Below are 14,954 nucleotides of genomic sequence, written 5' to 3'. Positions count from 1 at the left end.
CTAAGCTGCAAGGCGGAACTCTTCCGCTTTTGCCACAGTACTGTCTTATAGGTCTAAAACCGCCGAACTGTCGTTCTTCATATGCCAACCGCTTACATCAGCACCTCTTGGCAGTAGCCAGACTCCTCATAGCTTCAAACTGGAAGTCTATAATAGTGCCTAGTATCCATCAATGGTTGGCCCGTTGCGATCAGGTGTTTTGGATGGAACAAATAGCGCATTGGGAGATTAATAATACCTCCCTATTTCACAAGGTGTGGGGGCCTTGGAAGAAATTCCGAGACTTTGCATAAAAAGAAATAAAAAAGAGTAACAGGATGACCTTGCAGGGTGTTCGTACCTGCCGTTCACTGGAAGATTAAAGTCTGATTACCGCTAATTTCCACTATCCATGCAGATTAAAAATGGCGGTAGATCAAGCATATTTCAGGAAGTCACTTTATGTCGCTTGTTGATGTTGATATTATTTATTGCTGTATAAATTTATTGCAAATTCTCTATGTTAATGTCTGATTCTATGTCGCACTGTGTAGGTACACAATTTGATGTAATTCATATGTCTAAGATGATGACACCTTTCATTCTTCTCACAATAAAATATTTTACAAACTAAACTATAGTATCTGTAAGGGATCAAGACTGATCGCAATCAGATCTATATCAGTACATTAGGGTCACCTTAGGCTCTACAAAAAATGCAGTGTTCGCACGATCAGGCCTGATCTTGTGTGTACACTTGCATTTCAGTCCGCCCCACCGCAGTGACAGAATTTTTTTTTTCTGATCACTGCAAAAACACCGTAGATTTTTTTTTTTTGGCACAAGTTAGCGGAAATTGTTTTTTTTATTACAAAGTCTCATATTCCACTAACTTGTGACAAAAAATAAAATCTTATATGAACTCACCATACCCCTCACGGAATCCAAATGCGTAAAAATGCCCTGTGAAATCTTAAAGGTACTCATTGGAATTTGGGCCCCTTTGCGCATCTTGGCTGCAAAAAAGTGTCACACATGTGGTATCGCCGTACTCAGAAGAAGTAGGTCAATGTGTTTTGGGGTGAATTTTTACATATGCCCATGTTGGGTGAGAGAAATATCTCTGTAAATTTACAACTTTGTTTAAAAAAAATTAAAAATTTGTCATTTACAGAGATATTTCTCACACACAGTATGGGTATATGTAAAAATACACCCCAAAACACATTGCCCTACTTCTCCTGAGTACGGCGATACCACATGTGTGACACTTTTTTGCAGCCTAGTTGCGCAAAGGGGCCCAAATTCCAATTAGTACCTTTTAGGAGGGCATTTTTTGACATTTGGATTCCAAACTTCTTCTCACGCTTTAGGGCCCCTAAAATGCCAGGGCAGTATAAATACCAACTACACAAGTGACCCTATTTTGGAAAGAAGACACCCCAAGGTATTCCGTAAGGGGTATGGTGAGTTCATGTAAGATTTTATTTTTTGTCACAAGTTAGTGGAATATGAGACTTTGTAAGAGAAAAAAAATATTCTAGGAACTCGCCATGCCCCTCATGGAATACCTTGCGGTGTCTTCTTTCCAAAATAGGGTCACTTGTGGGGTATTTATATTGCCCTGGCATTTTAGGGGACCTAAAGCGTGAGAAGTAATTTAGAATCCAAATGCGTAAAAAATGCCCTGTGAAATCCTAAAGGTGCTCTTTAGAATTTGGGCCCCTTTGCGCACCTAGGCTGCAAAAAAGTGTCACACATGTGGTATCGCCGTACTCAGGAGAAGTTCGGCAATTTGTTTTGAGGTGTCTTTTTACATATACCCATGCTAGGTGAGAGAAATATCTCGGCAAAAGACAACTTTTCCCATTTTTTTTATACAAAGTTGTCATTATAGAGAGATATTTCTCTCACCCAGAATGGGTATATGTAAAAAGACACCCCAAAACACATTGCCCAACTTCTCCTGAGTACAGCGATACCACATGTGTGACACTTTTTTGCAGCCTAGGTGCGCAAAGGGGCCCAAATTCCAATGAGTATCTTTTAGGAGGGCATTTGGATTCCAGACTTCTTCTCACGCTTTAGGGCCCCTAAAATGCCAGGGCAGCATAAATACCCAACATGTGACCCCATTTTGGAAAGAAGACACCCCAAGGTATTCCGTGAGGGCCATGGCGAGTTCATAGAAGTTTTTTTTTTGGCACAAGTTAGCGGAAATTGATTTTTTTTGGTTTTTTCTCACAAAGTCTCCCTTTCCGCTAACTTGTGACAAAATTTATTTTTTTACATGAACTCGCCATGCCCCTCACAAAATACCTTGAGGTGTCTTCTTTCCAAAATGGGGTCACATGTGGGGTATTTATACTGCCCTGGCATTTTAGGGGCCCTAAAGAGTGAGAAGAAGTCTGGAATATAAATGTCTAAAAAATTTTACGCATTTGGATTCTGTGAGGGGTATGGTGACTTCATGTGAGATTTTTGTCACAAGTTAGTGGAATATGAGACTTTGTAAGAAAAAACAAAACAAAAAAAAAATTAATTTCCGCTAACTTGTGCCAAAAAAATGTCTGAATGGAGCCTTACAGGGGGGTGATCAATGACAGGGGGGTGATCAGGGAGTCTATATGGGGTGATCACCACCCTGTCATTGATCACCCCCCTGTCATTGATCACCCCCCTGTAAGGCTCCATTCAGAGGTCCGTATGTGTTTTGCGGATCCACGGATCCATGGATCGGATCCGCAAAACACATACGGACGTCTGAATGGAGCCTTACAAGGGGGTGATCAATGACAGGGGGGTGATCAGGGAGTCTATATGGGGTGATCACCACCCTGTCATTAATCACCCCCCTGTCATTGATCACCCCCCTGTAAGGCTCCATTCAGAGGTCCGTATGTGTTTTGCGGATCCACGGATCCATGGATCGGATCCGCAAAACACATACAGACGTCTGAATGGAGCCTTACAGGGGGGTGATCAATGACAGGGGGGTGATCAGGGAGTCTATATGGGGTGATCACCACCCTGTCATTGATCATCCCCCTGTAAGGCTCCATTCAGAGGTCTGTATGTGTTTTGCGGATTCACGGATCGGATCCGCAAAACACATACGGACGTCTGAATGGAACCTTACAGGGGGGTGATTAATGACAGGGGGGTGATCAGGGAGTCTATATGGGGTGATCAACACCCTGTCATTGATCACCCCCCTGTCATTGATCACCCCCCTGTAAGGCTCCATTCAGAGGTCCGTATGTGTTTTGCGGATCCACTGATCCATGGATCGGATCCGCAAAACACATACGGACATCTGAATGGAGCCTTACAGGGGGGTGATCAATGACAGGGGGGTGATCAGGGAGTCTATATGGGGTGATCACCATCCTGTCATTGATCACCCCCCCTGTCATTGATCACCCCCCTGTAAGGCTCCATTCAGAGGTCCGTATGTGTTTTGCGGATCCACGGATCCATGGATCGGATCCGCAAAACACATACGGACGTCTGAATGGAGCCTTACAGGGGGGTGATCAATGACAGGGGGGTGATCAGGGAGTCTATATGGGGTGATCACCACCCTGTCATTGAACACCCCCCTGTCATTGATCACCCCCCTGTAAGGCTCCATTCAGAGGTCCGTATGTGTTTTGCGGATCCACGGACCCATGGATCGGATCCGCAAAACACATACGGACGTCTGAATGGAGCCTTACAGGGGGGTGATCAATGACAGGGGGGTGATCAGGGAGTCTATATGGGGTGATCACCACCCTGTCATTGATCACCCCCCTGTCATTGATCACCCCCCTGTAAGGCTCCATTCAGAGGTCCGTATGTGTTTTGCAGGTCCACGGATCCATGGATCGGATCCGCAAAACACATACGGACGTCTGAATGGAGCCTTACAGGGGGGTGATCAATGACAGGGGGGTGATCAGGGAGTCTACATGGGGTGATCACCACCCTGTCATTGCTCACCCCCCTGTAAGGCTCCATTCAGAGGTCCGTATGTGTTTTGCGGATCCATGGATCGGATCCGCAAAACACATACGGACGTCTGAAAGGAGCCTTACAGGGGGGTTATCAATGACAGGGGGGTGATCAGGGAGTCTATATGGGGTGATCACCACCCTGTCATTGAACACCCCCCTGTAAGGCTCCATTCAGAGGTCCGTATGTGTTTTGCGGATCCACGGATCGGATCCGCAAAACACATACGGACGTCTCAATGGAACCTTACAGGGGGGTGATTAATGACAGGGGGGTGATCAGGGAGTCTATATGGGGTGATCACCACCCTGTCATTGATCACCCCCCTGTCATTGATCACCCCCCTGTAAGGCTCCATTCAGAGGTCTGTATGTGTTTTGCGGATCCACTGATCCATGGATCGAATCCGCAAAACACATACGGACATCTGAATGGAGCCTTACAGGGGGGTGATCAATGACAGGGGGGTGATCAGGGAGTCTATATGGGGTGATCACCACCCTGTCATTGATCACCCCCCTGTCATTGATCACCCCCCTGTAAGGCTCCATTCAGAGGTCCGTATGTGTTTTGCGGATCCACGGATCCATGGATCGGATCCGTAAAACACTTACGGACGTCTGAATGGAGCCTTACAGGGGGGTGATCAATGACAGGGGGGTGATCAGGGAGTCTATATGGGGTGATCACCACCCTGTCATTGATCACCCCCCTGTCATTGATCAACCCCTGTAAGGCTCCATTCAGACGTCCGTATGTGTTTTGCGGATCCGATCCATGGATCCGTGGATCCGCAAAACACATACGGACCTCTGCATGGAGCCAGCCTTACAGGGGGGTGATCAATGACAGGTTGGTGATCAGGGAGTCTATATGGGCTATATGTCATTGATCACCCCCCTGTAAGGCTCCATTCAGACGTCCGTATGTGTTTTGCGGATCCGCGGATCCATGGATCGGATCCGTAAAACACATACGGACGTCTGAATGGAGCCTTACAGGGGGGTGATCAATGACAGGGGGGTGATCAGGGAGTCTAATATGGGGTGATCAGGGGTTAATAAGTGGTTAATAAGTATCGGGGGGTGGGGTGTAGTGTAGTGGTGTTTGGTGCTACTTATTACAGAGCTGTCCTCTGGTGGTCGATCCAAGCAAAAGGGACCACCAGAGGACCAGGTAGCAGGTATATTAGACGCTGTTATCAAAACCTTTTAGGGGTTAAAAAAATCGCATCTACAACCTGCCAGCGAACGATCGCCGCTGGCAGGCTGTAGATCCACTAGCTTACCTTTGGTTCCTGTGAACGCGCGCGCCTGTGTTCACTCGTTCACAGGAAATCTCGCCTCTCGCGAGAGGGCGCACCGGCGCGTCCGCCCAGAACAACAGGGCCGCCGCCAGGATGCAATCCTGCGTACGGCGGTCCTGAGGTGGTTAATTACATCTACTACAACCAACAAAGGTTTGTAAATTACACAAGGGATGCGATGCAAGGGATTGCAGAGCAGCTCCAAGCTGACTCCATAATGACATTCCAGAAAAGAATGGTTTTAGATATGATATTGGCAGAAAAAGGTGTAGTATGTAAGGTGCTCGCGGATCCCACATCATGCTGCACCTTTATACCTAACAACACAGGCCCCGATGGTAAGGTAACCGTAGCTATACAGAAACTGGAGGATTTGTCTGTTGAATTGAAAAAGAACTCAGGTATTACAAATCCCTGGGATCAGTATTTTGGTTGGTTTAGTAATTGGAAGCAGGCGTTAGCACAACTAGGCATTATTATCCTTGTAATCATTATTGTCATTGCTGCATTTTCACTATGTATAATACCATGTATCAGGAGATTATTAGAAAAAGGAGTAACTAACGCCACAGCCTCTTTCTACCAGGCCATCCCCCCACCAACCCCCAATAATAAGAATAACACACCCAGTGGATACATGAAATATCTGAAGATATATGGACAGAAGAAAGAAAGAAGAAAGAACCATATAATATAAAATATATAAGATTCTAAGAGGGGATTGAAGGGATATATGTGACTCCATTTTGTCTGTTATAACAATAAGTATTGTGATAGCATCTTGTTCATGCACTGTTTCAAGTACCCCCACTGGAATTTGGGTTTCTTTCCCTGTCCTTGGACAGTTTCTTGAAATTCCTAAATTTTAGTGAAGACAGTCACGCTTTACAAGGTCATTCCGGCTTAATGTTTACCGGCCTATATGTGTCTACATATGATTGGTTAATGCTGTTACTATGTAATTATAATAAAAGGCTGAACTGAAGGACAATAAAATCAGAGTGAATTTGAACAGACCCGTGTTTGTGTTGTATCTGACAAGTTCATTCTCCTGGCGCCAGATAAGACTTAACCCAAGCTGACCACCGAAGTCCGGTACTAGGGGTATCTAGCAAGGGTCCAATTTCCTTACATACGCCAGCGCACAATTTCTTTGTTTTATTTCTTATATTTCCCAATGTTTTGGGGTCTACCCAAATTTGAACAAAAAAAATAAAATAATAAAATAAAAAGCAAAACCAAAAATCAGTGTTGGCTACCTCCTCCTCCGCCCCGGCTTCCACCTACACCGCCACATCCACAACCTCCTCAACCTCCTGCTCCATATGGACCTCATCCTCCTAGATCAAGATTATTATTTTTTATTTTTACGTATTTTATGTTATTTGAAGTCATTTCCCTATCCATGCCATGCTCTTAACCACATTTTGCTGACTTTTGCAGCCCTCTAGCCCTTTCCATTACTTTTTTAGCGCCATTTTAGTGCTCCAAAGTTCGGGTCCCCTTTTTTGTGACGTTCGGCTGAACCCGTTGGCCCCGAACTTTCAGGTGTCCGCTCAACTCTACTGAAGACATATTTACAGGCAAAACTCTACAAACGCAGCAGAACCAGAGAAAAGATGACACTTCCTTATAATGCAAATCACTGGAGGAAGCTCTGAAGGTTTTAATTCTGAAGCCTGCAAAACTGAACATGCAGCTCCAGGCTGTATTATCTACAGTAGCTCAGCACCAGGGCCGGATGTGCTTGGAAACATATGCTGGCATTTATCAATGGTTATTTAGACTTAAAGGGGTTGTGCCAAGTTAAAAGCATATCCCCTAGCCGCAGTATAGGTGATAAATACTTGATTGGTGGGGATACGACCACTGGGAGTCCAATCAATCATGGGAATGGGGGCCCCGTGTGCTCATATGGATAGAGCAGCTTATGTCTGCTGCCACTCAAGTCACTATCTATGGGACTGATGTAAATTTCAAAGCGCTGTACTCTACCATCTTCGGCAGTCCCACAGAGAATGAACGGAGTGGCAGCGGACATGCTGCCATCCATACTGGCACAAGGGACCCCCAATCTTGTGATCGGTGGGGTCCCAGCAGCCATACCGTCACAGATCAGATACATTTCCCACATCCAATGGAGGAGGACAAGGCTAAACTCCCAGAACACAGAGTAGGTTTTATTTTATATTTCTCAGTTATAACTGTTATACGAGACAAAATGGACCAAGGGAAAGGAGGAGATGAAGGGTGTAAGGATATTTTTGTTATTTTCTGCACATTTTGTGAGTTTAATATTTCTACCTATTTCTTACCTTAGCTACTTCTTCTATAGGATCAATAATACCATGTGAAAAATGTGGGGCAGAACAAACTAGCATCGCTGTGTTTTTAGAGATTGCTCTCTTCATAGCCTGCAATAAAAATGAATACACGTATGTGAATTCACTACACATGGAATCTATTAAGAAAAATTTCATATGTATAATTATATATACAGTGGATATAAAAAGTCTACACACCCCTGTTAAAATGTCAGGTTTCTGTGATGTAAAAAAAAAAATAATTTCAGAACTTTTTCCACCTTTAATGTGACCTATAAACTGTACAGATCAATTGAAAAAAAACTGAAATCTTTTAGGTAGAAGTAAGAAAAAATATAAAAATAAAATAATATGGTTGCACACCCTGAGGCCTCATGCTCACCACAGTATTTTTTCACGTTTAGCAAAACGGGGTTCCGTTGGTCCGTGATCCGTGACCGTTTTTTCGTCCGTGGGTCTTCCTTGATTTTTGGAGGATCCACGGACATGGAAAAAAAGTCGTTTTGGTGTCCGCCTGGCCGTGCGGAGCCAAACAGATCCGTCCTGACTTACAATGCAAGTCAATGTGGACGGATCCGTTTGACGTTGACACAATATGGTGCAATTGCAAACGGATCCGTCTCCTATTGACTTTCAATGTAAAGTCAGGAGTTAATGTACCATCGGATCAGAGTTTTCTTCAATCTGATGGTATATTTTAACTTGAAGCGTCCCCATCACCATGGGAATGCCTCTATGTTAGAATATACTGTCGGATATGAGTTAGATCGTGAAACTCAGATCCGATAGTATATTCTAACAGAGAGGCGTTCCCATGGTGATGGGGACGCTTCAAGTTAGAATATACTACGAACTGTGTACATGACTGCCCCCTGCTGCAGTAGCGTCCTGGTTGCCATGGTTACTGATCAGAGCCCCAGCGATTAAACTGGGACTCCGATCGGAACTCTCCGTTGTCACCAATGATCGGGGGGGGGGGGGGGGGAAGAGGGGACGCCGCACACTGTGCCACCAATGAAAATAATACAATAGAGGGAGGGAGGGGGGCCGGGGGGGCCGCACACTGTGCCACCAATGAAAATAATACAATAGAGGGAGGGAGGGGGGCCGAGGGGGTCTGCCCCCTGCTGCCTGGCAGCACCTGATCTCTTACAGGGGGCTGTGATCCGCACAATTAACCCCTCAGGTGCTGCACCTGAGGGGGGTTAATTGTGCGTATCATAGTCCCCTGTAAGAGATCAGGGGCTGCTAGGCAGCAGGGGGCAGACCCCCTCGGCCCCCCTCCCTCCCTCTATTGTATTATTTTCATTGGTGGCACAGTGTGCGGCCCCCCCGGCCCCCCTCCCTCCCTCTATTGTATTATTTTCATTGGTGGCACAGTGTGCGGCGTCCCCTCTTCCTCCCCCCCCCCGATCATTGGTGACAACGGAGAGTTCCGATCGGAGTCCCAGTTTAATCGCTGGGGCTCTGATCAGTAACCATGGCAACCAGGACGCTACTGCAGTCCTGGTTGCCATGGTTACTTAGCAATATTAGAAGCATCATACTTACCTGCTGCGCTGTCTTTGACCGGCCGGGAGCTCCTCCTACTGGTAAGTGACAGGTCTGTGCAGCGCATTGCTTAATGATCTGTCACTTACCAGTAGGAGGAGCTCCCGGCCGGTCACAGACAGCGCAGCAGGTAAGTATGATGCTTCTAATATTGCTAAGTAAGGGGAGGCCGCACACTGTGCCACCAATGAAAATAATACAATAGAGGGAGGGGGGGCGGGGGGGCCGCACACTGTGCAACCAATGAAAATAATACAATAGAGGGAGGGGGGGGCGCACTGGCCACCAATGAAATTAAAACTGGGGAGGGAGGGGGGTCTGCGGATCACAGCCCCCTGTAAGAGATCGGGTGCTGCCAGGCAGCAGGGGGCAGTCATGTACACAGTTCGTAGTATATTCTAACTAGAAGCGTCCCCATCACTATGGGAACGCCTCTGTGTTAGAATATACTGTCGGATTGAGTTTTCACGAAGTTTTCAAAAAGCTTTTATGCAGACGGATCTTCGGATCCGTCTGTATGAAAGTAACCTACGGCCACGGATCACGGACGCGGATGCCAATCTTGTGTGCATCCGTGTTCTTTCACGGACGCATTGACTTGAATGGGTCCGTGAACCGTTGTCCGTCAAAAAAATAGGGCAGGTCATATTTTTTTGACGGACAGGAAACACGGATCACGGATGCGGCTGCAAAACGGTGCATTTTCAGATTTTTCCACGGACCCATTGAAAGTCAATGGGTCCGCGAAAAAAAATGGAAAACGGCACAACGGCCACGGATGCACACAACGGTCGTGTGCATGAGGCCTTAAGCTAATACTTTGTTTGAAGCACCTTTTGATTGTATTACAGCACTTTTAGGGTATGAGTCTATCAGCATGGCACATTTTAACTTGGCAAGATTTGCCCACTCTTCTTGGCAAAAACACTCCAAATCTGTCAGATTGCGAGGGCATCTCCTGTGCACAGCCCTCTTCAGATCACCCCACAGATTTTCAATCAGATTCAGGTCTGGGATCTGGCAGGGGCATTCCAAAACTTTAATCTTCTTCTGGTGAAGCCATTCCTTTGCTGATTTGGATGTATGCTTTGGGTCGTTGTCATGCTGAAAGATGAAGTTCCTCTTCATGTTCAGCTTTCTAGCAGAAGCCTGAAAGTTTTGTGCCAATATTGACTGGTATTTGGAACTGTTCACAATTCCCTCTAGCTTAACTAAGGCCCCAGTTCCAGCTGAAGAAAAACAGCCCCTTGGTATGATGCTGCCACCACCATGCTTCACTGTGGGTATGGTGTTCTTTTGGTGATGTGCATTGTTGTTTTTGCGCTAAACATATCTTTTGGAATTATGGCCAAAAAGTTCAACCTTGGTTTCATCAGACTATAACACCTTTTCCCACATGCTTTTGGGAGAATTCAGATGTGTTTTTGCAAAATGTAGCCTGGCTTGGAAGTTTTTCTTCGTAAGAAAAGGCTTTCGTCTTGCCACTCTACCCCATAGCCCAGACATATGAAGAATACAGGAGATTGTTGTCCCATGTACGGCACAGCCAGTACTTGCCAGATATTCCTGCAGCTCCTTTAATGTTGCTGTAGGCCTCTTGGTAGCCTCCCAGACCAGTTTTCTTCTCGTCTTTTCATCAATTTTGGAGGGACGTCCAGTTTTTGGTAATGTCACGGTTGTGCCATATTTTCTCCACTTGATGATGACTGTCTTCACTGTGTTCCATGGTATAGCTAATGCCTTGGAAATTCTTTTGTAACCTTCTCCTGACTGATACCTTTTAACAATAAGATGCCTCTGATGCTTTGGAAGCTCTCTGTGGACCATGGATTTTGCTGTGGGATGCGGCTAATAAAAATTCAGGAAAAACCAACTAGAGCAGCTGAACTTTATTTGGGGTTAATCAGAGGCACTTTAAATGATGGCAGGTGTATGCTGACTCCTATTTAACATGATTTTGAATGTGATTGCTTAATTCTGAACAAAGCTACATCCCCAGTTATAAGAGGGTGTGCACACTTATGCAACCACTTTATTTTAGTTTTTTTTTTTTTTTCTTCCCTCCACCTAAAAAGATTTTAGTTTGTTTTTCAATTGAGTGGTACAGTTTATAGGTCACATTAAAGGTGGAAAAGACAAAGTCGGGGAAAAATGTCAGCGCGTCTTATGGGGCGAATATGAATGAGCGCTTCCATTAGGGTAACAGGAGGACTGGGAAGCTCAATGTGCAGGCTCTGTACTCACCACTTTCTGGTCTTCTTCTGCAAGGCTACGCACGCTGTGCTGTGAGCTGCGCACAGCATGAGAATATTGGCGCACTTTGTGACCTCACGTTGTGCGACGTTGGGTCACAGCACAGCACTGCAAGAAGATCCAAAAGAGCAATGGATCTCAGGAGTAGCGGTAGCGTCTGGAGAAGGAGAGGTAAGTTGATTTTTTTTTTTCTGCTCTGAGCTCTGATTAACATGGGGGTCTGATTGAGAACTGTATAAGGGGGGCTTGTTCACATTGGTACTCTGATCTGAGGTCTGAATGGGGGGGTGGTCTTGTTCATATTGGGGCTCTGATCTAAAGCCTGAATGGGGATCTTATAAATATTGGGGCTCTAAGCTGAGGTCTGATGTGACATATATATATATATATATATATATATATATATATACACACACACACAGCTAATTTCAAAAAGTATTGGGAGAGGTCTGAATAACATTGTTTAGTCCACCATCTTCACTAGGTGTCACCTTCCTGTTAATAATAAGACAACCTTCCAATCTACAGTTGTATCATCGTTACTGCTCCCTTTTTTCGCAATTCGTTAATACCGAAACGCGATTTTATCTCCGTCAGTGTAGCAATACACAGCAAAGCCACTAGATGGCGGTGTTTAGTTAAAGTATTCAAATTATCGTAGTTATTGGCCAGAGCAGCTTCCCGGCTCCCGTCATCCCTCCCCGCTCTGCCTATCACCCATAATGTTTGTTCTCCCCTGAACTTAGTGTCCCTCCCCCCTGTATGTGAAACACCGAGGTGGCGGAGATTACAGTAACCTGCGTGGCATTGACAATATACGGTAATGTACAGTATACTGTCCCTTGCATCACGCACGCGGCCAAAAAGCAGAAATCGGGTGTCGGGGCTGGCGGGTGGGGGGAAGTTCACCAGACAGCTACTGTACACTGTACCGCAATGCGATTTATAGAACTTGAATTAACCGCATTGCAATTTCAACTTTCTCAAATCCGACAGTACATTCTAGCATGGAGCCGTTCCCATGGTGATGGGGACGCTCCATGAGCACGGAAGTCGGCAGAAGCTCTAAGTTGAAATCGCAATGCGATTTATAGAACTTGAATTAACTGCATTGCGATTTCAACTTTCTCAAATCCGACAGTACATTCTAGCATGGAGCCGTTCCCAAGGTACTAATATGAAATTTGTCTGCCTATGCCTATACAGTCTAATGTTTGGTTTGTTAATGCGATACTGCGTAATTTAAATAATCGTGTTTGTGCGTCTGTACGTGCGTGCGTCTGTACGTGCGTGCCTGTCTTTGGATAGCGAGGAGAGTGGAGATACAGTGGATAGATCCTACAAACAAGACGGGAATGGCAAAGAGCAATTTCGATCCGGAAGAGCTGGAATATTTGATCACTGTAAGTAATTCTACCCTAAGTCACTCTTAAAGGGGAGGGCACTGTTCAACTCACTCTTAAAGGGGAGGGCACTGTTCAACTCACTCTTAAAGGGGAGGGCACTGTTCCAAGTCACTCTTAAAGGGGAGGGCACTGTTCCAAGTGATGCTTAAAGGGGAGGGCACTGTTCCAAATCACTCTTAAAGGGGAGGGCACTGTTCCAAATCACTCTTAAAGGGGAGGGCACTGTTCCAAGTCACGCTTAAAAGGGGAGGGCACTGTTCCAAGTCACGCTTAAAAGGGGAGGGCACTGCTTAAGTCAAGCTTAAAGGGGAGGGCACTGTTCAACTCACTTTTAAAGGGGAGGGCACTGTTCCAAGTCACTTTTAATGGGGAGGGCACTGTTCAACTCACTCTTAAAGGGGAGGGCACTGTTCAACTCACTCTTAAAGGGGAGGGCACTGTTCCAAGTCACGCTTAAAGGGGAGGGCACTGTTCAACTCACTCTTAAAGGGGAGGGCACTGTTCCAAGTCACGCTTAAAGGGGAGGGCACTGTTCCAAGTCACGCTTAAAGGGGAGGGCACTGTTCCAAGTCAAGCTTAAAGGGGAGGGCACTGTTCAACTCACTCTTAAAGGGGAGGGCACTGTTCCAAGTCACTCTTAAAGGGGAGGGCACTGTTCCACTCACTCTTAAAGGGGAGGGCACTGTTCAACTCATTCTTAAAGGGGAGGGCACTGTTCCAAGTCACGCTTAAAGGGGAGGGCACTGTTCCAAGTCACGCTTAAAGGGGAAAGCACTGTTCAACTCACTCTTAAAGGGGAGGGCACTGTTCCAAGTCACTTTTAAAGGGGAGGGCACTGTTCAACTCACTCTTAAAGGGGAGGGCACTGTTCAACTCACTCTTAACCCCTTAAGGACTTAGGACGTATTGGTACGGCATGGGTCCCGAGTCCTTAAGGACCCATGACGTACCGGTACGTCATAACTTGAAATCTGTATTCCGGCGCCCCAGGGGTTAATCGGAACGGGATTTCGGCTGAAATCATTCAGCCGGCATCCCGTAACAATGCAGGGGGGGGGTCATTTGACCCCCCGCATCGGCGATCGCAGAAAACCGCAGGTCAATTCAGACCTGCGGTTTGCTGCGCTTTGTGCAGTTTCTGATCCCCGCGGGCCCTGACCGCGGGGATCAGAAGCTTTAGTGTCCCTAAAATATATATTTTACACCCCCCCCTGCACCCCTGCATGGTTTTTTGCCGGCCGGTGGTGCAGGGGGGGAGTTGTGGGTGGTGGGGGCAGTGCGGGAGGCGGGCGGTGCGGCAGGCGGGATCGCGATCCCCCGCCCGCCTTTCCTTGTATAATCGTTGGTCTCTAGTGGGTATACCAGGGTGCCAGCACATTGCTGGCACCCTGGTATAAACGGCTGACATCGATGATGCGATGTCAGCCGTTTAACCCTTTCCATACAGCGGTCCGTACGGACCGCTGTATGGAAAAACTTAACAGTAAGAGGGAGCTCCCTCCCTCTCCCATCGGGGGGGCTGCTGTGCCTTTGCAGCCCCCCGATGGAGAGGGAGAGAGCCCCCAGACAGCCCCCCTCAGCCCTGTGCTTACCCTTCCCCGTCTGCGAAGTTCTGACAACTACTGAGCAGACGGGGAAGGTTCCCATGGCAACAGGACGCCTCTAAGGCATCCTGCTGTCCATGGTGCTGAACAGATCTGTGCTAAAGGCAGAGATCTGTTCAGACAAAGTGTAAGTAAAATACAGTACAGAACAATATATATTGTTCTGTACTGTATTATACAGACATCAGACCCACTGGATCTTCAAGAAACAAGTGGGTCTGGGTCAAAAAAAAAGTGAAAAAAAGTGAAAAAAATGTAAAAATCCAAAAACACATTTATCACTGATTAAAAATGAAAAAAATAAAATTCCCTACACATGTTTGGTATCGCCGCGTCCGTAACGACCTGATCTATAAAACGGTCATGTTACTTTCCCCGCACGGTGAACGCCATAAAAATAAAAAAATAAAAACTATTAGGAAATTTAAATTTTGCCCACCTTACTTCCCAAAAAAGGTAATAAAAGTGATCAAAAAAGTCGCATGTACGCCAAAATAGTACCAATCAAACCGTCATCTCATCCCGCAAAAATCAT

At 46.1% G+C, this 14,954-nt stretch overlaps 1 protein-coding gene across 2 annotated transcripts in view; it reads right to left on the bottom strand.

Moving 5' to 3' along the window:
* LOC121004076 (sphingosine-1-phosphate lyase 1-like) overlaps nucleotides 1–14,954 on the bottom strand; it is a 247,803-nt gene that overhangs the window by 60,674 nt on the left and 172,175 nt on the right. For both annotated transcript variants that reach the window (XM_040436155.1, XM_040436156.1), the window contains exon 10: nucleotides 7,597–7,695. In XM_040436155.1, the coding sequence (XP_040292089.1) occupies nucleotides 7,597–7,695 (99 nt within the window). The remainder of the gene's footprint in view (nucleotides 1–7,596; nucleotides 7,696–14,954) is intronic.

Source organism: Bufo bufo, chromosome 6, assembly GCF_905171765.1.
Source record: "Bufo bufo chromosome 6, aBufBuf1.1, whole genome shotgun sequence".
NCBI classification, from domain to species: domain Eukaryota; kingdom Metazoa; phylum Chordata; class Amphibia; order Anura; family Bufonidae; genus Bufo; species Bufo bufo.
Note: the sequence above shows the minus strand (reverse complement) of the source record. Positions and strands in the feature narration are given on the sequence as shown.